Genomic DNA, 22,714 nt, shown 5'->3' with positions numbered 1-22,714 from the left:
TTCCCTCCCTCCCTCCCTCCCTTTCTTCCTTCTTCCCCTCTTTCCTTCTTTTTTCTTCCTTGCTCTCTTCCCATCTTCCTTTCTTTTTCTTTGGCCTTCCTCTTTCCCTTTCTCCTTTCCCGTCCCTTCTTGGCATGCTCAAATGCAAAAGGGGAAATATTTCTCCTTTTGCTTTGTTTTTAGTTTCTTTTGGTAGCCCTCTGCCAGCGAAAATGGAGCCCTCTGTTTTTGCTGGCAGGGGACTGCAGGAAGCCGTTGCGGCCAAAAATGGAGCCCAGGAGGGTCTCGTGCGCCCCCCACCCCGAGCTCCGTTTTCACTAGCAGAGGCACTGCAGGCCGGTCCTTCACTGTTTCCAGGGCGGCCCCACACCAGATCTAAGCATCTTGTGGGCTGGATCGGGCCGGTGGGCCTTATTTATTTATTTATTTATTTATTTTATTAGATTTCTATACCGCCCTACTCCCGAAGGACTCAGGGCGGTGCACAGCCAAACAATAAAACACATACATACAAAATTTAAAAGTAGAATAAAATCAAATTAAATAATTTTGGCCCCGACAAATTTAAAACCCCAAACTATTTAAAACCAATTTTTAAAATTGAATGTATAAAATACTAAAAGATATTTAAAAATTAGTTGAGTTTGAGTCTGCTCTAAAGTGTGATAGAATATAAATTTCCATGCAAATATGTTAAAACTTTACCTCTTGAGGAATTCCACATACGTGTGATCGGAATATTCCCCACAAATCTCATTTCCTTTTTCAATCAAAGCGTGCAGTGGGGCTATTGTTTTCAAATCCTAGAATTCAGAAAAAAGTATCGTTGCGTTAAGGAAGAATATTACCACGTTGTAAAGTATTCCAGCAAAGTGCCCCCAATACAGGTAGTCCTCGACTTACGACCACAATTCAGCCCAACATTTCTGTTGCTAAGCGAGACGGTGGTTAAGCGAGTCCTCCCCCCCCATTTTATGACTTTCCTTGCCACAATTGTTAAGTGAACCCCTGCCAGTGATGAAATCTAAAATTTGTTACTACTGGTTCTGTGGGCGTGGCTTGGTGGGAGGGGTTAATGTGACTGGGTGGGCGTGGCCATTTTTTTTTTAACTTTTAAAAGTTAAAAAAAAGTTGAAAGTTTTTTCTACAACTAGAGTTGCCAGGTGTCCACTATTTGAGTGGACAGTCCGTTTTTTTCACATTATGTTCACTATTTTTTTTCCCACAAAATAGTGGACATTTTTTTATTCAAAAGCTTTATGATGAAATGGTACATAATCTAAAGCTGTACAGTCTAAGAGACTAAGGATAGGAGAATCGCGTTTTGTCTTTTTTTTCATAAGTTAGAATGAAAGAGCCAGCTCCGAGTTTACTGAAACTGTTCCAGTATTGTGCATCAATTCCGGTATCAAATGCAAACGTTGAACGAATTTTCAGCGTCATGGGAAATTTGTGGACTGACGAACGTAACCGACTGCTTGTACCATCGGTTCGAAGCGAACTTTGTATATTTTTTTAATATTTCTCAACGTTGTACTGAAATTAAAGAATTATTCCTTCAACACAAAGAATTGATAAAAGCTGCGCAGTCAAATTAAAAAATGCACACGACAGCAAAGTAAAACGTAATTTAATATTTTACATATTATTATAATATATTTGATGTTTTGAATTTTAAGTAAAGTTTTGAAGTGATTATTTTAATACGTGTTAAAATGTTTGTAAGAAAATATATAATTTAATTGTAAATTTTTTTAAAAATTTTTTTTACTACTTAACCCCACCCCCTCACCCCGCTTGTCCGCTATTTTTTGGAAGCAGACCTGGCAACCCTATCTACAACCTCTTTGGCGAAGAGGTTTTAAAAAAATGCTTTCAAAAGGCGCGAGTGGGTGGAGCCTCACACAGCTGCCGCTACCGGTTCCCCTGACCCGGATAGAACCAGCTGAATTTCACCTCTGTCTCTATCTCTATCTCTCTTTCTGTCTATCTCTATTCTCTCCCTCCCTCTCTGTCTCTACATCTACATCTACATCAGTAGGAGAACCAGTGGCAGAACCAGAGGGTGGAGTTAAAAGAGGGATCAGCCTAGAATCCCTACACAGTCATAAGAAAACTTAAGTCCAATCTCCTCTGAATTCCTTTGACCTTTATCTAACTCCAAGCAGGTACTGACCAATAGTTGAGAAGATTCCTGTGGATAGGCTGTTTAGCCATAAATCAGTTTATTTGGACCTTCTTCACACAGGGACCTGATCTTTTGTGCCTGACTTTACCTCAGGAGATTCTGAATTGTTACCTTCTCCGCGAAACATGCTTTGGGGTCTGGTAGGCCACAGCAATCACTCGTGGCAGTTTGGCTGGCAGAATATAAGGTAATGAGAAGAGCCTCTGGAGCACGGGTGTATAACCGGGCCACGTCATAAATATTACTGCAAAAAGGAAAAAAAAAAAAAAAGTATGGCAGAAAAGTGGAACTTTGGTGTCCATTGAGGCCCTGAGCTCTACAACATCAACAATAACACAACTTCTTTAGGAGAGATGGACGGCGTACGATTCTAATACAGGTAGTCCTCAACTGATGGCTATCTCAGCAGCGCGGGTAGTGATGGGAGCAGCATGGCGCTCCCATGTAACACCGCTCCTGCGCGAGCTGCACTGGCTCCCGGTGGTCTTCCGGGTGCGCTTCAAGGTGCTGGTTATCACCTTTAAAGCGCTCCATGGCATAGGGCCTAGCTATCTTCGAGACCGCCTGCTGCTACCGACGACCTCCCACCGACCCGTGCGCTCCCACAGAGAGGGCCTCCTCAGGGTGCCATCAGCCAAACAATGTAGGCTGGTGACCCCCAGGGGGAGGGCCTTCTCCGTGGGGGCACCTACCCTCTGGAATCAGCTGCCCCCAGAGATAAGGAGAATCCAAGACCTCAGTGCCTTCCGCCGTGCCCTTAAAACCCACTTTTTCCAGCAAACCGGGCTGGCTTAGGAAGAAATTTTTTAAAAAATTTTAAATGTTTAATTGGTTTGTGGTTTTTTAAATTTTGGGCCAAATTTATATAGATTTTAATTGTTTTTAATATTTGTATTTCATGTTTTTAATTCTGGCTGTGCATCGCCCTGAGTCCTCAGGGAGAAGAGCAGTATATAAATTGAAAAATAAAATAAAATAAAATAAATAAATCTCTGAGCCCAAAGTTTATGTTGCTAAGTGAGACAGTGGTTAAGGGAAATTAGTCCCCTTTTTCAACCTTTCTTGCCACAGTTGTTCAGCGAATCACTTAGTAACACGGTTGCTAAGTGAATCTGGCTTCCCAGATTCCCCGTTGGCCACACCCACCCAGACGGCCAGCCCCCCCCAGCCCCCCGAGGTCAACCACGGTCCGGCCCTGATGCGGCCCTCAATGAAATTGAGTTGGACACCCCTGCCATAGACGTTTGGATCACAGACTGTCTTGCTTTCTCTGGATTTCATTCCTCTGGATTCACCTTATCAAAAATATTGGCCTTTGGATCGTTGGGAATACTGACAAATATTGATCCCTCTGGATAACGTTGCCTTAGATCAAAGAGATGTAGCGATGAGACCCAGTGTTAGGAAATGATAATTACCTAACTTGTTGAGTTGGCAATATATAAACCCTCACTACAGCTTTAAGACTGTATTGCTGTATTGCATCGTATTGTGTCCTGATTGGTTAGCCCTGTAGCCAATGTCCTTAAGAGGGAGCTTGAAACATGGTTTGTTTCTCTCTTTGCTGACCATTATTGCTCGCAGCTGATCATTATTGCTTTTTGCTGTGTTTGCTACTGTTTGCAACTGTTTATTGTGTATGACTACGACGACTGGTAAGAAGACTTTGTTATTGGAATATCCCTGGACTATTGTTTTACTATCTACTGCTTTATCTGTGTATGACCTGGACTGTTTATTGGACTGTGCCTTATTACTATTTCCTAAAAGTAAACACAACTCAGTGTATCTGTGTGTTGGCTGTGTTTGTTCGCAACTGCTCTCAATCGCTTTCATGTGCACACCCTTGCTACTCAAGGGTTGCTCTGCGAATTCCTTAACACCCAGTTTGGTCTCAATCCTGGCCACTTCCTGAGTGACCTTAGCCCAGGTCCTCTCCTTCATCCCAACATACTTCACACAATTGATGTTGGGCAGTGGTGGAAATCAAATAATTTAATAACTGGTTCTCTGCCCTAATGACCGGCTGGGTGGGCGTGGCCATGGTGGGCATGGCCAGGGGGTGTGACAGACAGCACTCGGCCTCCTGCACCTCCCAGGGAGCGAAAACAGGGTGCGGAGGGGGAACGCTGCACCCCTGCCCCCTGTTTTGGATCTAGTAGGTCTCCCTGCAGCCTCCTGGGAGCAAAAACAGGCCGTGGGGTCCCCCCATGCCCCGTTTTGGGCCTAGTGGGCTTCCCTGCATTTACCTGGGAGCCAAAATGGGGCATGCGGGGACTCCTGGAAGGGGTGGGGCCAGCCAGCAATTTAACTTCCGGTTCGCCCGAACCGGCCCAAACCGGATCAATCCCACCACTGATGTTGGGGAAAGAAGTGAAGAAGGGGAACTATGTATGTTCTCCTGAGCTCCTGAAGGGAAGGCAGGGTATGAGTCTAAAAAAATAAAGACATTTCTGGGTTCTAGAGCGAGTGACCTTCTTTCTCAAATTCCTATGAAACGGTTGGAAAGCACTGCATGCAAATCCTGCCCCTAGAGAAGGAGAAAAATGGCTCCAAATCCTCTTACCGATATATGTCTAGTTCGCCATCTTCTCCGCAGGCACCTTCGTCAACCGAACTGGGAACCTGAGGGACCTGGGAATGCTTATCCCACGGGAGCGAGTAAATGCACAAGTATTTTCCCACATCATCTTTAGAACTGCAACAGGTTCTGAGTCTTTCATTCCCGCCACAGGCAGTATTGCAGATGTGGGCGATGTGAAGTTTGAGCTGGAAGACAGGAGGACATTGCCTTTGCAACACAATACACACAACAGGACTGATAGCATTTGACCGAAGAGTTCATGGCTTCCTTGGAAAGAACGTCAACCTTCTCCTTTTGATTTTTTTTTAAAAATAAAAATACAGGTTGCCCTTGAGTTACGATCACAATAAAGCCCAAAATTTCTGCTGGGAAGTGAGAAGATCCCAATTCAGGTAGTCCTTAACTTATAGCCATTTTTTAAAATGATTGACAGTATAACAGCATTGAAAAAGAGACTTGTCAGTATATTCATGAACTGGAATAGGCATAGCAACAGGTCAGCCAATGGGGACTGTTTGGTAACTGAAACATAGTATTTGTTGTATGGGGCCATAAGAGACAGTTTGGAGCCTGGGCGTGGCTTAACTGTTCTGTATATAAGCTTGAGAGCACTAGCTTCTCCCTCCTCCATTTTGCTTCCTCCATTTTGTGCTTCCATTTTGTGCTGCGTTCGTACATGCTATTTCTCCGCTCTACCACGTTGGAAAAACCATCATGGGTATTGCATAGTTGTCTTATATGTTTTATATATATATAAAGAAGTTTTGAATCCTGCTGAATTGTCTGATTGTGTGTGCTGCAACAAACTCTGACACGACTTATGACCGTTTTTTTTACACTTATGTAAAACCATGATGTGGTTTTTCAGAAGGCAACTGGACTTCCTTGTTTTTCCTTTGGAAGACATTTTGCTTCTCATCCAAGAAGCTTCTTCAGCTCTGACAAGATAGTGGAGAATCGAAGGACAGTGAGAACAATCAACCCATGGAACAGAAGTTGCCTTCGGAAGTTGTGGGAGCTTCATCACTTGAGACTTTCAAGAAGAGATTGGGCTGCCATTTGTCAGAAATAGTGTAGGGCAGTGATGGCTAACCTTTTTGCCATCATGTGCCAAATGTAGGGGGAGTGCAGGGGGATTGCGTGTGTGCGTGCCCACACCCATAATTCTATGTGCCCCGCCCCCGCGCATGTGTGTGTGACACACCCCCCGCGCTTCCCTTGCTTTTGGCATGTGATGGCATGACAGGCCCGTAGGCCCGTTTTTCACCCTCCCCAGGCTCCAGAGCCTTTCTAGGAGCCTGGGGAGGGCGAAAATGGCCTTCCCCACCCTCCCTGGAGCCCCTCCAAAGGCCGGAAATGGCCTGTTTGCTGACTTCCAGTGGGCCCAGAAGGCCCGAAAATCAGTTGGCTGATGGATGCATGTGTGCCAGAACTGAGCTCACGTGCCCAACGATATGGCTCTGTGTGCCACCTATAGGTTCGCCATCACAGGTGTAGGGTCTCCTGTTTGAGCGGGGGGTTGGACTAGATGACCTATAAGGTCCCTTCCAACTCTGTTCATCTGTATCTGATTTATATTCCTCGCAGACAGCTGGTCATTTGCATTTGAAGTGATCACCCTCTAAAAGGATGCAAATGACCATCTGACTGCAAGGAATATAAATCCTTCCATTCCCCACTATCCTGTCAGAGCTGAAGAAGCTTCTTGGATGAGGAGTGAAACATCTTCAAAAGAAAAAAAAACAGAAAGTCCAGTTGCCTCCTGAAAAAAAGCACCTTTGGGACAATCATGACCTGGATGACTGAGAATCTCTATGTACGTTATGTACAACCACATAAAAACTTATGTAAAACCATGTACACGATTGCAGCATCTTCATGATCTCGTGTGATCAACATTCAGATCAGGGGTGAAATCCAGCAGGTTCTGACAGGTTCTGGAGAACCGGTAGCGGAAATTTTGAGTAGTTCGGAGAACTGGCAAATACTACCTCTGGCTGGCCCCAGAGTGGGATGGGAATGGGGATTTTGCAATATCCTTCCCCCAGGAGTGGGGTGGGAATGGAGATTTTGCAGTATCCTTCCCCCAGGAGTGGGGTGGGAATGGAGATTTTGCAGTATCCTTCCCTTGCCACGCCCACCAAGCCACGCCCAGAGACCCGGTAGTTAAAAAGATTTGGATTTCACCACTGATTCAGATGCTTGGCAACTGGCATGTATTTATGATGGGGTCATGTGATCCCGTTTTGTGACCTTCTGACAAGCAAAGTGAAGGGGGAAGCCAGATTCACTTAACAGCCGTGTTTCTAACTTAACAACTGCAGTGGTTCACTTAACAACTCTGGCAACAAGGTTATAAAATGGGGCAAAACTCACTTAACAACTGTCTCCCTTAGGCATAGAACTTTGGGCTGAGTCGTGGTCGTATGTCGAGGACTGTCGATAGCTTAGGGCATTGCAAGAGAATTGCACAGGATGACCAGGCCTTGATCATTTTAAGTTAGAATTTAGAGAAGATCTGACAATATAATATCTTCAGATATGGTTAGTGAATTCTCCTGCCCCCATAATTATTCCTCCTCTTCATCGCTTGTTCTTCCCCAGCTACGGACCCCAAAGAACGCAGCACACACAAACTCTATACAAAGCTTATTTTACTCAAATAACTGAGTCTTTATCATTCAAAGGCTGTTAATGAACTGTCTTAACAGCCTACCGGAATTCTAAGATAAGGGAATCACAGTCTTACTAGAGTTGGCTGAAAGCCCAGAAGCAATTTTGCAGAAATGAAGGAGAGTGAACGAAGTTGTTCCCTGCAAATTGCTTCAGTCAGCGTTCCTCCTTAAATAGGCTAAGGGAGTGGCCAATTAGCCCCAAGCCTTACTCTCGAGGAGACCGCCTCCTGAGGAGCCACTCCTGCCTTTTGGCAGCTCTGCGCGCCCGTGCATTGAGAAGAGGCTCCTCTTCTTCCTCCTCTTCACTTAAAGGAGCTTCTGGAGGTTCTGAAGGCCCTGGTTGAATCCCTGCCTCTGGCACCACATCTTCTCCAGTCTCCTCACTGTCCAACTTGAGCGCCAGCGGCACAGGCTGCTGACGTAGCACCACACTAGCCTCCTCGTTGTCGGAATCAGCTACAATCTGCACAGGCCGCTGACGGGCCACAACATCGCTGCCCTGCTGGAAGTCAAGTCCAGCAAGAGCTGGATCATCTAGTCCAGGGGTGGGATTCAGCCGGTTCGGGCCAGTTCAGGCTAACCGGTAGTTAAATTGCTGGCTAGCCCCGCCCCTCCCTGCCCTGCCCCTTCCAGGAGTCCCCATGTGTCCCATTTTGGTTCTGGGGTAAGTGCAGGGAGGCCTCCTATGCCCAAAACAGGATGCCCCACAGGCCCATTTTTGCTCCCAGGAGGCTTCAGGGAGGCCTCCTGGGCCCAAAATGGGGCACGGGTGGTGGTAGACCCCCCTCCCGCAGCCCGTTTTTGCTCCCAGGGGGGTGCAGGACGCTGAGTGCTGCCTGTCACACCCCCTGGCCATGCCCACTATGGCCACGAGAACCGGTTGTTAAATTATTTGAATCCCACCACTGATTTCTAGTCATACAAATTGTAGAAATAAGACCTAAGGGGGTTTGCCTGCCTTTCTTGCTCACTCACCTCATTCTGGAAACAATTTTCTTCCAAACTATCGCAGCACTTGGAAAGAATTTCAGATGTTTCTCCAGCGAGGTTTCTGGCATTCTCAAAGGACAGGCTTGGAGTCTGCTGGGTGAATTTTATTAAGTAGCTAGAGAGCATTAGGGAAGAGAAGAAGAAGAAGAAAAAGAGAGAATTTAGCCAACCAAGAGTTGAATTAGCCACTTAAAAATGTCTGGCTTTCCTAAGCATTTTTGATACTGTAGAATAGAGGTGTCACAACCTTGGCAACTTTAAGACCTGTTGGACTTCAACTCCCAGAATTCAGTTCTCAGAATTCCCCCAATGCTGGCTGGGGAATTCTGGGAGTTGAAGTCCAACAGATCTTAAAGTTGCCAAAGTCGGACATCTCTGCAGTAGAGCGTAGTGGTAGCTATTTGTAATTCTCTTCACTGGTGTTGTGGCTGTCGAATTGATATGACATTTAGGCTGCTAGGCGATGAATTGGAAGTCAATACTGAGAAAAGCAAAGCAAGTAATTCTTGAATTCTGACAGACCTTTGAGTGTTATCTGACAATTTGATCTGCTAAAATGGAATTTTCCCTTCCCCAATATGATTGTTCCAGTTGGTCTGTCCTCTAACCCAGAAAGTCATTCAGCTATGTTCGTGATGGCGAACCTATGGCACGCATGCCAGAGGTGGCACGCAGCGCCCTCTCTGATGGCACGCGAGCCATCGTCCCAGTTCAGGTCCACTGTGCATGCACACGCGCCTCCTGCCAACCAGCTGGTCTTCGGGTCTCTGCTGTGCATGAGCAGGGAGCGGGGTGCGTATGGGGGGGTGCATGCATGACTGGGGGCTGGGGTGCATGCATGAGCAAGGGGCCATGCACACATGCACAGGGATGTTCGGGGTGGGGCGTGTGTGCATGCACATAGGGCCGGCCACTTGCGGGGGCATACGTAAAAGCGTGGAGACCAGGGTGCATACGCAGGGGACTAAGGCACATGGACAGGGACCACACATGCATTGCATTTTGGGGGTTCAGGCGGGTACACACCAGAGGTGAAATGCTCCCGGTTCAGACCGGATCACCCGATCCGGTAGCGATGGAGGCGGGTGGTTCAGAGAACCGGTAGCAAAAATCCCTGCCTACCCCCCATACCCAGCTGAGCCACACAATCATCAGAGACTTTTTTTTTTAACTTTTAAAAGCATTTTTTCTACAACCTCTTCAGCTGAATAAATGCTTTTAAAAGTAAAAAAAAAAGTCTCTGATGATCGTGTGGCTCAGCTGGGATTGTCAAAGACTTTTAAAAGCATTTTTTTCTACAACTTTTTCAGAGGTTGTAGAAAAAATGCTTTTAAAAGCCTCTGATGATCCCAGCTGAGTTGCCTGATTGTCAGAGGCATTTAAAAGAAAAAAAGCCTCTGCTGATCAGGCAACTCAGTTGGGACTGTCAGTAAAAAAAAAAAAATTGGCCACGCCCACCCAGTCACATTACCCCACATTAAGGAGAAGGAGAAAGAGGAGATGGAGGAGGAGGAAGGAGAAAAAGGAGAAGGAGACAGGGGGAATGGAGGAGAAGGAGAAGGAGAAGGAGAAAGAGAAGGAGAAAGAGGAGATGGAGGAGGAGGAAGCGAAGGAGAAAAAGGAGAAGGAGACAGAGGAATGGAGGAGAAGGAGAAGGAGAAGGAGAAAGAGAAGGAGAAAGAGGAGATGGAGGAGGAGAAGGAGAAAAAGGAGAAGGAGACAGAGGAATGGAGAAGGAGAAGGAGAAGGAGAAAGAGGAATGGAGGAGGAAGAGAAGGAGAAAAAGGAGAAGGAGAAAGAGGAGATGGAGATGGAGGCGGAGGAGGAGAAAGAAGAGGAGATGGAGGAGGAGAAAGAAGAGATGGAGGAGAAGGAGAAAAAGGAGAAGAAGACAGAGGAATGGAGGAGGAGAAGGAGAAGGAGAAAGAGAAGGAGAAAGAGGAGATGGAGGAGGAGAAAGGAGATGGAGAAGGAGAAAGAGAAAAAGGAGAAGGTGAAAGAGAAGAAAGAAAAAAAAATGGTGTTTTCAGTGCAATGCCATGATTCTGTTGTATAGAAATTGAAAGATTCCTGGAGAAAAATCTGTATCTATGGGGTCACTAAGAGTCAATATCACCTTGGTGGCACATAATCAAAATGGAAAGATGCGTATATAGGAGCCTGGATAGCTCTGCAGACCAAAGCACTGTAATTTAACACCAGCTGTCTGCAATTACTGTAAGTTCGAATCTCACCAGGCTCAAGGTTGACTCAGCCTTCCATCTTTTCTAAGGTAGGTAAATTGAGGACCCAGTTTGTGGGGGCAATAAGCTGACTTTGTATAAATATACAAAAGTATGAAGGCTATTGCTTAACGCACTGTAAGCTGCCCTGAGTCTCCGGAGAAGGGCGGAATATAAATCGAATAAAAAAAAAAAAATACAGTATAGAGACGGTAACCAGCTGAATCTCTCACGGCTCAGTTGTGAATTTCAACTGCGAAAACATTATCCTTCTGACCTGGCATAGGTGCATGAGACAAAAGGATTTTTTCCCCACTCTACCTGACTGTGGTTTTATTTTTCCCAAGCAAGGCATAGAGTGCGCAGGCTTTGTTTGATAGATGGGTAAAGGCTTGGGCAGGCTTGTGTTGTAACCTCTGCAAAGGAAAAGGAATGGAAAATGGTTGGGTAGAGATCACACAGGTACTTTATATGGGCAATCGCTCCCCTCAAAATCAACAGAGCATCATCTAAGCTGGTAGGACAACAATACATGTTCACTCCATTTAGCAGACATGGATTTTGATCTGGGACGGCTGATGGAAGGCACAGAGCTGAGTGACCATTAGCAGATCTGGGAGACTTTCTTAAAACATTGTCTAAAACCTTGGAAATAATGCATTCAGTGGACAGAATTTAAAAAAATATATCCCTTTTTATGGCCCTGTAATTCCTTAATTTGGGATCGACTTGGGGTGACTGGATGGAGCTGAGCATTTACTGTCCGGATGCCCTTCCTGATGCCACACAGAGTTTGCTGCAGATATTTTTTCTTTGCACCCAGAGAGAGAGAGAGAGAAACATCTGCCGCTATTTAGGATTGAACTCTCAACCTTCCAAGAGGGAGGCGAATATGCTGATGAACTTTTATCATCTATATCTATACCTGTATCCGTATTCCCATCCATCCATCCATCCATCCATCCATCCATCCATCCATCCATCCATCCATCCATGTCCGTCTGTCTGTCTGTCTGTCTATCTATCTATCTATCTATCTATCTATCTATCTATCTATCTATCTATCTATCTATCTATCATCTCTCTGTCTGTCTATATCTATCTATCTACCTATCTACCTATCTACCTATCTATCTATCTATCTATCTATCTATCTATCTATCTATCTATCTATCATCTATCTCTATCTATCTCTATCTTTATCTACTATCATCTATCTATCTATATCTCTCTTTATCTACTATCTATCTATCATCTATCTATCTTTATCATCTATTTATCATCTCAATCTATCTCTGTCTATCTATCTAGCTATCTATCATCTATCATCTATATCTATCTATCTATCTATCTATCTATCTATCTATCTATCTATCATCTATCTCTATCTATCTATCTCTATCTTTATCTACTATCATCTATCTATATCTATCTCTCTTTATCTATTATCTATCTATCTATCTATCTACCATCTATCTATCTTTATCATTTATTTATCATCTCTATCTATCTATCTCTGTCTATCTATCTATCTATCTATCATCTATCATCTCTATCTATCTATCTATCTATCTATCTATCTATCTATCTATCTATCTATCTATCATCTAACTCTCTATCATCTATATCTTTATCTATTATCTGTCTGTCTGTCTGTCTATAGTTATCTATCTGTCTATCTATCTATCTATCCATGCATCCATCCATGCATCCATCCATCCATCTAATCTATCCATCCATCCATCCATCCATCCATCCATCCATCCATCCATCTATCATCTATCTATCTATCTATCTATCTATCTATCTATCTATCTATCTATCTATCTCTATCTAATCTATCTATCGAGATAGATAGCTTGGAAATTTAAACCTTTGCTTTGCTCTGCCTTAAAAATATTCTGTTGTTTGGGTCAATTTTGATCAGCTTGACGCTCTTGGGCAAATGATCACTTGAGCGTACATAAATAAATCATTTGGTGGGATGGAAATCTAATCATGGGTTTTCTAATGCAACGGGAGGCCGGAATGGAGGTGAGATGATTACAGTTTATTGGGCAGCTGATAAGAGCAGTGGGAAGAATGCACCGACCTCTTTCAAGAAGCAGATGTTATTTTGTGTGCTGGCGCAGCAGGTTCTCACGGCGGATAAATAATTTCTTGTAGAGTTCAGCAAGATTGGCAGAGGAGCGTAGCTGTGATCACTGGAATACTCGACCAGAAACCTAGAAGACAGGTGAGAAAAAAAGAACATAGAGGCTTAGCATGGAAGACTAGTTGAGTAAATACAGGAAAGTCCTCGACTTACGACCACAATTGAGTGCAAAATTTCTGTTGCTAAGGGGACTATTTGCTAAGTGAATTTTGCTCCATTTTACAATCTTTCTTGCCACCGTTATTCAGTGAATTACTGCAGTGGTTAAGTTAGCAACATGGTTGTAAAGTGAATCTGGCTTCCTCGAATAAATAGAAATGTGTAGAAAGTCAGTATCCACCCACCCTCCTAGAGGATGAAATATTTTGGGCGATATTAAAAAAAAGGCAGGATAGAATATTTTCCCTAAAGGAGAAATGGGGAAATACCTTAAGGGAGGCAGAAACCAGCCCCAGTCTCCCTGCCCCAAGCAGAAACTGAGGAGGCCAGTTTTTAGAAATGCAGATTTGGTGATCCATTCTGAAAGACTGGGTCAGACCGAAACTCCAGATAAGCAACAAGCCAAATGTGGACAAGATTAGCTCAGACAAACACGTAGGATTTGCAATTCCCCTTATGCTTATAGAGCCAGACATGACCCCTACATGACCGCCTAGGAATCCAGAAGGTATAAAACCCACCCACTCTCAACTCCATTTGGTCAGCTGTCCCAGAACTGCATGCTGCGTGTGTGTTGGTTCCGTTCATCAAAAACCAGAATCTTTCTTTCCAATCAGCCTCCATTTTATTCCCGGCTTGGACCTGGACCTAAATTTTTCTTCTAACAAATGAAATCCAGACAGCCGTGAAGAAAGGAGAAGTATTTATTCCCATAGCAAAGAGTTTTGACTTTAGGGGCAGCTGCAGAGAAAATGGATACAGAGACGCTGTATATAGGGAAGCTTGCCCTGGGTGTGGAAGTGTGTATGTGCTAAGTTTAGAGTGAAACCTGAGAGGTGTGAACATGTGTACACAGGGGTGGGCTTCAAAAATTTTAGCAAGGGGTTATCTGTCGGTTGTGTTGTGGCTCCGTTGCCTGAGCCTGGGCTATCGACAGATGCAGACTCTGAGAGTGAGGGAGAGGAGTTGGCAAGGCCTCCCTCTCCAGGACCCTCCTCTCTGGCAATGCCTCTGGAGGACACCGAAGGCCAAAAGATAGGCTCAGAGCCAAGCATGTCCCCGCAGCCACAGGTGGACAGCGACGAAGAAGATAAGTGCTGGCTGGACCCTCGGCAGAGGCGCAGGGAGAAGCATGCACAGCAGAGGGGAAGGCGTGCCAGAGATTAGCTGAGTCACTGGACCACACCCCACAGGGTATAAATGTGGGTGTGGTGGCCGGTTCAGTTTGTGACGAGCAAAAACTGGAAATAATCCGTGATCTCTCCGTTACTGGACTTTGCCTGCTTTATCGGAATGCATTTGGATTAATTCTTGTATTGTTGAAACTCTGCCTGTTTTATTGGAATGCTTGCAGTCTAATCTTTGTTTTGTGTGAGTAAAGTCTGAATTGGCAGCTAGCCACTGGGTTGCTGCCAGCTTTATCTTCAAAGAGTTTTGTCGTGTGGCTTATTAACTCCGGGCCGTCTGTGGGGGTGCATGTGTGGTACGGGGACAGAACAGGTTGCTGGGTGGGCATGGCCATGGTGGGCGTGGCCTAGTTGGCCTCCTGCACCATGGGGGGGGCATTTTTGCCCTCCCCAGGCTCCGGAGGTTTTTCTCGAGCCTCTGGGAGGGCGAAAATGGCCTCCCCAGGCTCTGGAGGCCCTCTAGTGGCCGGAAACATTTCCGAACTTCTGATGAGCCCATTTTTTGCCCTTCCTGAGCCTTCATGTGTGCCCTGCTCTTACCTGAATCCAAAACGGGCCTCATGGGGACTGCTGGGAGGGGCGGGGTGGGTGGGGCCAGCCAGGAATGGGATTTGGGGGTTCTCTGAACTGCAGAGAATCTCTGCTAGAGGTTCTCCCGAACCCTGAGGATCCCTAGCAGCCCATCCCTGTGTGTACGTGCTGACCCTGGAGATAGGGTTGATTAAATCAAGCGATATGGATTGAGTCTTTTCATTTGAATGGTGAGTGATATAATTATATTTACATTGTGTTAATTGAAGGTTGTGTGTTTGTTTCAGTGTGTGTTTACAATCTGAAATAAGCATTTAGTTAATTTTTTTTAATGTTTGCTATGAGTTTAAAGGATGTCGAAGGCTGTTTTTGGGAGACCTGGATTAGTTAACATATGACTCTCTAAACAATATTTCCAACACAGTTATATACATTTATACATTCTTCTCACAGTACGAATGGGGATAATCAAGCCACACCTTCAGATTACATGAAGAAATGGGAAAACTTTCTTGGTTCTGGAACTAATTTGCAACATGTGCAAAAATTTGTCTATAGAGATTCTCAGTCATTTAGTTCATGCTTGTCCCAAAGGTGCTTTTTCAAAAGACAACTGAAACTTCCTTTGTTTTTCCTTGAAGACATTTCACTTCTCATCCATGAAGCTTCTTCAGTTCTGACTGAATGGTGGAGAATGGAAGCTGACCTTAAGGACATAGATAAACCTCCAAGTGGCCTCAACGACTCTCAGAAAGAGTACCAAGGACCAGATGACTGCAAGGAGTGTAAATCCTTCCATTCTCCACCATTCCGTCAGAACCGAAGAAGCTTCTTGGATAAGAAGTGAGATGTCTTCAAGGAAAAACAAAAGAAGTCCAGTTACCTCTTGAAAAATCACCTTTGGGACATGTGCAGAAATTCACCACACAATGAAGATGGTTGACGCTTTCTGCATCTCACCTCTCTTCAAATCCCCGAGGGTCCTTCTTGAAGGCGTCACATATTTCCTCGTTGGATGGCTCCAGGTAGGTTGGGAACTCCTTAGAGGGGTGTTTCAAGGCTGCCAGGCAGAGCTTTCGAGCAAGACCTTGTTCAGTGCAGCATCCAGCTATCCCTGGGTGTCTTGGGAAAGGAGCATCTGGGCGGCAGGATTTTTCGGAGAGAGCAGTAGACTTTGGTGGAGGGTGTGTATGAGGGTTGGGTGGGAAAGTAAACGATAGAAGAGAAGGGGCAGAGAAAAGGATGTGTGTTATTACTCTCATCCAATTTTGAGGCACCCTTGGTGCTCTTTGAGCTTGGTTGTTCTCTTGCAGATGTTTCGTGACCCAACTAGGTATCATCATCAGTGGTAGAAAGGAGTGAAGTTTGCATGTATATGAACAGAGAGCAAACTCCAATCCCACCTAGCATTAATCGTATTATCTAATTTGAGTAATGAAACATTTGCAAGAAAACAACCAAGCTCAGAGAGCACCAAGGACCCCACAGTCATCCTTTCCTTTTCGTCCTCCTTGTCCTCATCCTCCTCGTCTTCGTCCTCCTCCTCCCTTTCTCATTCTCCACCCATAAACCCCCATTCCCTTCCAATACTGTTGATGTTAGGTAGTTAGGTACCCTAGTTGGGTAATGAAATGTCTGCATGAAAACAGCCAAGCTCAGAGAGCACCAAGAATCCCACAGTTCTCGTCCTTGTCCTCATCCTCGTCCTCCTTGTCCCCGTCCTCCTCGTCCTCCCTTTCTCATTCTCCACCCATAAACCCCCATTCCCTTCCAGCACTGTTGATGTTAGGTAGTTAGGTACCCTAGTTGGGTAATGAAATGTCTGCATGAAAACAGCCAAGCTCAGAGAGCACCAGGGACCTCACAGTCCTCGTCCTCGTCCTCGTCCTCTTCCTCCTCCCCCATTCCCTTTTATGATCATGTTATCACGTGAAATAGTAATAATAATATAATAACAATAATGAAATAATACTGAAAAATGCATGAAGCATCTGCAAGAAAACAACCAAACTCAGAGTGTACCAAGGATGCCTCATTTCAACCCCGAGCTACAAATTTTCTCCTTTATTCCCCCAACTTTCTCTGGAGCGGAAGAAGAGGAGGTCAATTCCACACTCCCTATCAGCACCGTTTCATTTAATTCCCTGTCACATTTTCCACTGAAGCCCGCTAGCTATTTCAAGATCACTACACTGGCCCGAAGGCAGACCTTGTCTTCCATGCTAGCTCTGAGCAATTGGTTTTTGTCAGGCACAAGGGACCAGAACGACACTGTGAGCTGATCAGAGTTGCTCCTTTATTGCTGTCAACCTATTTGCTACAAAGCTACAAAGATGATTAGGGGACTGGAGGCTAAAACATATGAAGAACGGTTGCAGGAACTGGGCATGGCTGGTCTAGTGAAGAGAAGGACCAGGGGAGACATGATAGCAGTCTTCCAATATCTCAGGGGCTGCCCCAAAGAAGAGGGAGTCAAGCTATTCTCCAAAGCACCTGAGGGCAGGACAAGGAGCAATGGGTGGAAACTAATCAAGGAGAGAAGCAACTTAAAACTAAGGAGGAATTTCCTGACAGTGAGAACAATTAATCAGTGGAACAACTTGCCTCCAGAAGTTGTGAATGCTCCAACACTGGAAGTTTTTAAGAAGATGTTGGATAACCATTTGCCTGAAGTGGTGTAGGGTTTCCTGCCTAAGCAGGGGGTTGGACTAGAAGATCTCCAAGGTCCCTTCCAACTCTGCTATTCTATTCTATTCTGTTCTGTTCTGTTCTGTTCTGTTCTGTTCTGTTCTGTTCTGTTCTGTTCCCTTCCCTTCCGTTCCCTTCCCTTCCCTTTCCTTTCATCTCATTTCATTCCATATATTCTATTTCTATTATTTCTATTATTTCTATTTCTATTTCTATTTCTATTTTTATTTCTATTTCTATTCCATTCCATATATTCTATTTCTATTATTTCTATTTCTATTTGTATTATTTCTATTTCTATTTCTATTTCCATTCCATTCCATTCCATATATTCCATTCCAAATATTCTTTTCTATTGCTACTTGTTATCCAATCACCTCCGGTGACTGGATCTGCCTGCATGGATGTTGAACTTTACCTCATTTTCATAGCAGTCTGGATCAGCTCCTGCAGTGCAACATTTTTTGGCCAAGTCGACCATGTCGTTGACGAGACTGATGATTTGTTCAAAGGTGGCATTAGAATACTTCCTGCTGTTTATGACGAGTGATCTGCAAAAGCCAAGTTGAAAGAACAGTGACGGTGTCTGATTTGAAAGGTCTGTTTGTCGCCGTTGGGGATCTAGAGCTGGGCCACCATGGAGAGCTTTTCTTCCGGAGCAGATGCATATTAAAAAGGGATAGAGCTTGCCAAAGAAGCCTGGCCCTCTGACAAATCAGCCATCCATAGACACAATTTACAACATCTATAGATTTGTGGAAAGCCACCCCACCCCCACCCCTGGCAGAAGAATGTGTTGTGGCCCACCGGTGGCCTGTGGAGTTGGCAGCAGAGTCGGACAGTGAGGAGGCTGGGGAGGAACATGGGCCAGTCCTGGGAGCTGGGGAAAGCTCGGATGAGGGCTCTGCATTGGAGGCAGAGAGGGAGTTAGACAACAGTGAGGCAGAGGAACAGCTGGAACCTGTTCCCAGTGTGCGCATGCACAGAGCTGCCAGAAGACAAGAACAACTCAGAAAGCAGGGTCAACTCAGGAGTAAAGCCGCACCTTGGAGATGATTGGCCCCTCCCTTAGGACATAAAAGAGGAGCGAACGGGATATGGGCTTTTGCAGGAAGCAATTAGTTCATCTCGTTTCAAAATTGGAAAGTTCTGTTTGTGACCCTAATAGACTCGGTGCCAAGTTTGGCCTTGCTCTGCATTTGGAAATTGGTTCTCTGGCAGCGTTCCAAGTGAGATGAGGTGGGGGTTGATGTGCCCTAAGGTGAGGAAATTTTGGTATAAAATTAAAGGGTCGTTGGAAGAGATTACACTCCAAAAGATAGATTTTAAACCAGAGATGTTCCTCCTCGGAATGATTGATAGAAAAATGGAAAAAAGTCTCTATTATATTATATTGCATATTCGAACGGCGGCCAGAATTATTCTACCGCAAATGTGGAAGTCGACCAATATATCATTGAAGAAACAATAATAAAGAAAATCCTTGAATGCGCCGAAATGGATAAATTAACGATGGAGATCAAAGAAAGAGAAGACTCGGATTATTATAAAGTGTGGAATAGGCTTTATACATGGTTGGAAAACAGAACTCAAATTGAGAAATAAGAATATAAAGTGAAATTTGATATTAACATACTGGATATAAATGTAAATAATGATCCTGCTAACAAAACAGTTAATCATGACTATTTAAAAATAAAGAGAAGGAGCGGGAGGATAAAAGCTAAGAGTAAAGACAAAAAGATGTATTTTTGCTCTAAAAAAGATGTATTTTATGTTTTATGTTTAAAAATGAATAATATTTTTTTAAAAAAAGACGATGCAGAAAGTTGTAAAATTGTATATATCTGTTGTTAGTATTGTATTTTAATGTCTGATGTGTGTGTGTTTTTGTTTTTTTGTTTTTGCCTCTTGACTTCTTTTGCTATTGTGTGTTTGGTTTTAAAATGTAAAATACTCAATAAAAAAAATTTTTTTTTTTAAAAAAAAGGTGGGGGTTGATAAACATTCCTTTGAAAGGCTGTTTGCCAAAGCCGTGTTGACTGTGAATGAACGGAATTCACAGCCGTGTTAATAAAAGAGGTTTTATCGGGATTAAGACTTTGCTTCATGCTTTCTAAGGAAGCCTAGGTACCAGAACTCATCCTTCGGGGTTGGTCCTGGCTTCTATGCACAGTAAGTAAAGTATAAACCGATATTCTGAACCCCCAAAAATAATCCGGCTTCAAAATACATACATGGAGCGAAAATCCGTTTCCCCCAATATGTTGTATTCGTTGCAGACCTTCTCTTTGAAGTAATCCTTGCCTGTCAAAACAAAAGATGAAACGTGGATTAATTAAAAAAAATGTTTTATTTGTTTTATTTATATAACATTCGATTTTCATCAAACAGTGTGTGGTTTGGATACAGTTATTTTACAATAATAGGTAATAATAATAGGTAAAGGTAAAGGTTCCCCTCGCACATATGTGCTAGTCGTTCTCGACTCTAGGGGGCGGTGCTCATCTCTGTTACAAAGCCGAAGAGCCAGCGCTGTCCGAAGACGTCTCTGTGGTCATGTGGCCGGTATGACTCAACGCCAAAGGCGCACGGAACGCTGTTACCTTCCCACCAAAGGTGGTCCCTATTTTTCTACTTGCATTTTTTTAATGTGCTTTCGAACTGCTAGGTTGGCAGAAGCTGAGACAAGTAACGGGAACTCACCCCGTTACGTGGCACTAGGGATTCGAACTGCTGAACTGCCGACCTTTCGATCGACAAGCTCAGCATCTTAGCCACTGAGCCACGATAATATAATAACAATAATACTTAACATCTTTTTCTTTAACAACTCTCCACTTTAGCATTTCCTCCTTTTACATCTCCTCCTTTCTAACTTCTGTTTCTATTGTCTAGCCGTTGATAAAATATATCCCATATCAAAAAATATTCAGTTTCTTCTTTATCCTTAATAGTAAGCGTTAGTCTATCCATTTCTGCGCATTCTAATATTTTCTTAATTACATTCCCCTCAGATTAATAATGGATTATTAATCGCTTGGATTAATAATCGCTTCAATGTTGAAGAGAAAGAAAACAATATCTAAGATCCAGATAGATCAGCGGCCTCCAGCCTTTTGGGCACCTGGGACCGGTTCCTTGGGGAGAGGGGTTTTTCCGTGGACCGGAAGGGGTGTGGTTTTGTATATTGCCTGCATCCCGCGGATGGGGCTTTGCTAATTTGTGCGGCCTGGTTTCTGACATGCCGGAACACGGACCACAGGTTGGGGACCCTGTCCTAGATGAGACTTTATGATAATTCTGATCCTTGCCATATCAAAATTTTGGAGAGTAGGCAGAATTCCCATTTACATTTCCGCTAACTCAAAAATGGTTGTGTCAGGCTTGGAAGCCATCTTTTGCATTGGGCCTTCAGGCCTGCCACATTTACTACTGTGGGAAAACTGGGAGGGGTGAATTGTGTGGAGCCAGGGTGATATATTTATTATTTATTTATTTATTATTAGAATTTATATGCCGCCCTTCTCCCGAAGGACTCGGGGCGGCTCACACAAATAAAACAACAACAATAACACCTAAAACCAATATGAAAATTAAAATCCCCAACGTTAAAACCTCGTAGTTGATCAGGGAGTTTGCTGGAATATGTAGTCATAATAACATTCCTTTCTCGGACAGTCAAGGCCATCTTGACCTGCAGCTGGAGGGTTGGAACTGGGAGGCATCTCCAGTTGGGACGGTGCGTTGATTGGACCATGTGATGGATATGTGGGTGCTGGGCAGGGACTTGGACTTTCCTTTGGGTGGGGAAAACCTGGAAGCTTTCAGATTCGGGTTTTCCCAGATGTGCCAATATGACATCTCTAATAAAATGGAACTTTGAGGAACTTCAAGCCTTGGAGTCTTCTTTCGTTGGGGGTGTTCCTTGGAACCCCGACATTTTGTTGATTACAGGTAGTCCTCGTCTTACAACAGTTCGTTTAATGACCGTTCGAACTACACTGAAAAAAGGGACTTATGACCATTTTTCACACTTATGACCATTGCAGCATCCCCATGGTTATGTGATCAACAATCAGATGTTCGGCAGCTGACTCGTATTTATGACAGTTGCAGTGTCTGGGATCATGTGATCCCCTTTTGTGACTTGTGACAAGCAAAGTCAATGGGGAAGCCAGATTAACAACTGTGGCAAGAAAAGTCTTAAAACAGAGCAAAACTCACTTTACAAACGTCTTGCTTAGCAACACAAATTTTGGCTCAGTTATGGTTTTAAATCAAGGACTACCTGTATTTGAAGTGGAAAGACACTCATATTATCTCCTTCCTTCCTTCCTTCCTTCCTTCCTTCCTTCCTTCCTTCCTTCCTTCCTTCCTTCCTTCCTTCCTCCCTCCCTCCCTCCCTCCCTCCCTCCTTCCCTCCCTCCCTCTACAATTCACATTTCACAGTTAAAAATGGTGAGCAAGGAACTACACTTTATACAAGAATAATCCAAAAAAGAGATGAGATAGCAGTCATAGGCAAACAGACTTTGTCTCTTCTCAAAGTCATTTGTGTATGTGCCATTTTTATTGGGGATGACATGTAGATGTATTTGCAATGCAAGAAAGAAATGGGAGGAGGAGGAGGAGAAGGAAAAGAAGAAGAGGAAGAAGAGGAGTAATAGTAGTAGTAGAAGGAGAGGAAGAAGAAGAAGAAGAAAGAGAAGGAGAGGAGGAAGAGGAGGAGGAGGAGGAAGAAGAAGAGACGAGGAAGAGGAGAAGAAAAGAAGAAGAAGAAGAAGAAAGAGAAGGAGAGGAGGAAGAGGAGGAGGAGGAGGAAGAAGAAGAGACGAGGAAGAGGAGAAGAAAAAGAAGAAGAAGAAGAAAGAGAAGGAGAGGAGGAAGAGGAGGAGGAGGAGGAAGAAGAAGAGACGAGGAAGAGGAGAAGAAAAGAAGAAGAAGAAGAAAGAGAAGGAGAGGAGGAAGAGGAGGAGGAGGAGGAAAAAGAAGAGACGAGGAAGAGGAGAAGAAAAAGAAGAAGAAGAAGAAGAAAGAGGAGAAGAAGGAGGAGGAGGAGGAAGAAGAAGAGACGAGGAAGAGGAGAAGAAAAAGAAGAAGAAGAAGAAAGAGAAGGAGAGGAGGAAGAGGAGGAGGAGGAGGAAGAAGAAGAGACGAGGAAGAGGAGAAGAAAAGAAGAAGAAGAAGAAGAAAGAGAAGGAGAGGAGGAAGAGGAGGAGGAGGAGGAAAAAGAAGAGACGAGGAAGAGGAGAAGAAAAAGAAGAAGAAGAAGAAGAAAGAGGAGAAGAAGGAGGAGGAGGAGGAGGAAAAAGAAGAGACGAGGAAGAGGAGA

The 22,714-nt window shown here is 44.2% G+C and overlaps 1 protein-coding gene across 1 annotated transcript in view; it reads right to left on the bottom strand.

Annotated features, from left to right (window-relative positions):
* Positions 1-22,714, bottom strand: part of GC (GC vitamin D binding protein) — a 51,424-nt gene that overhangs the window by 5,226 nt on the left and 23,484 nt on the right. Inside the window, exons 2-10 of the mRNA XM_060687040.2 lie at positions 19,617-19,686; positions 17,798-17,930; positions 15,652-15,863; positions 12,752-12,884; positions 10,981-11,075; positions 8,423-8,552; positions 4,755-4,957; positions 2,300-2,432; positions 706-803 (exon numbers count right to left, since the gene is read on the bottom strand). Coding sequence (XP_060543023.2) covers positions 706-803; positions 2,300-2,432; positions 4,755-4,957; positions 8,423-8,552; positions 10,981-11,075; positions 12,752-12,884; positions 15,652-15,863; positions 17,798-17,930; positions 19,617-19,686 — 1,207 coding nt within the window. The remainder of the gene's footprint in view (positions 1-705; positions 804-2,299; positions 2,433-4,754; positions 4,958-8,422; positions 8,553-10,980; positions 11,076-12,751; positions 12,885-15,651; positions 15,864-17,797; positions 17,931-19,616; positions 19,687-22,714) is intronic.

This window comes from Pantherophis guttatus, chromosome 8, assembly GCF_059756535.1.
Source record: "Pantherophis guttatus breed Tessera chromosome 8, ASM5975653v1, whole genome shotgun sequence".
Classification (NCBI taxonomy): Eukaryota; Metazoa; Chordata; class Lepidosauria; order Squamata; family Colubridae; genus Pantherophis; species Pantherophis guttatus.
The sequence above is the reverse complement of the archived record's forward strand: the minus strand, read 5'-3'. Positions and strand labels throughout refer to the sequence as shown.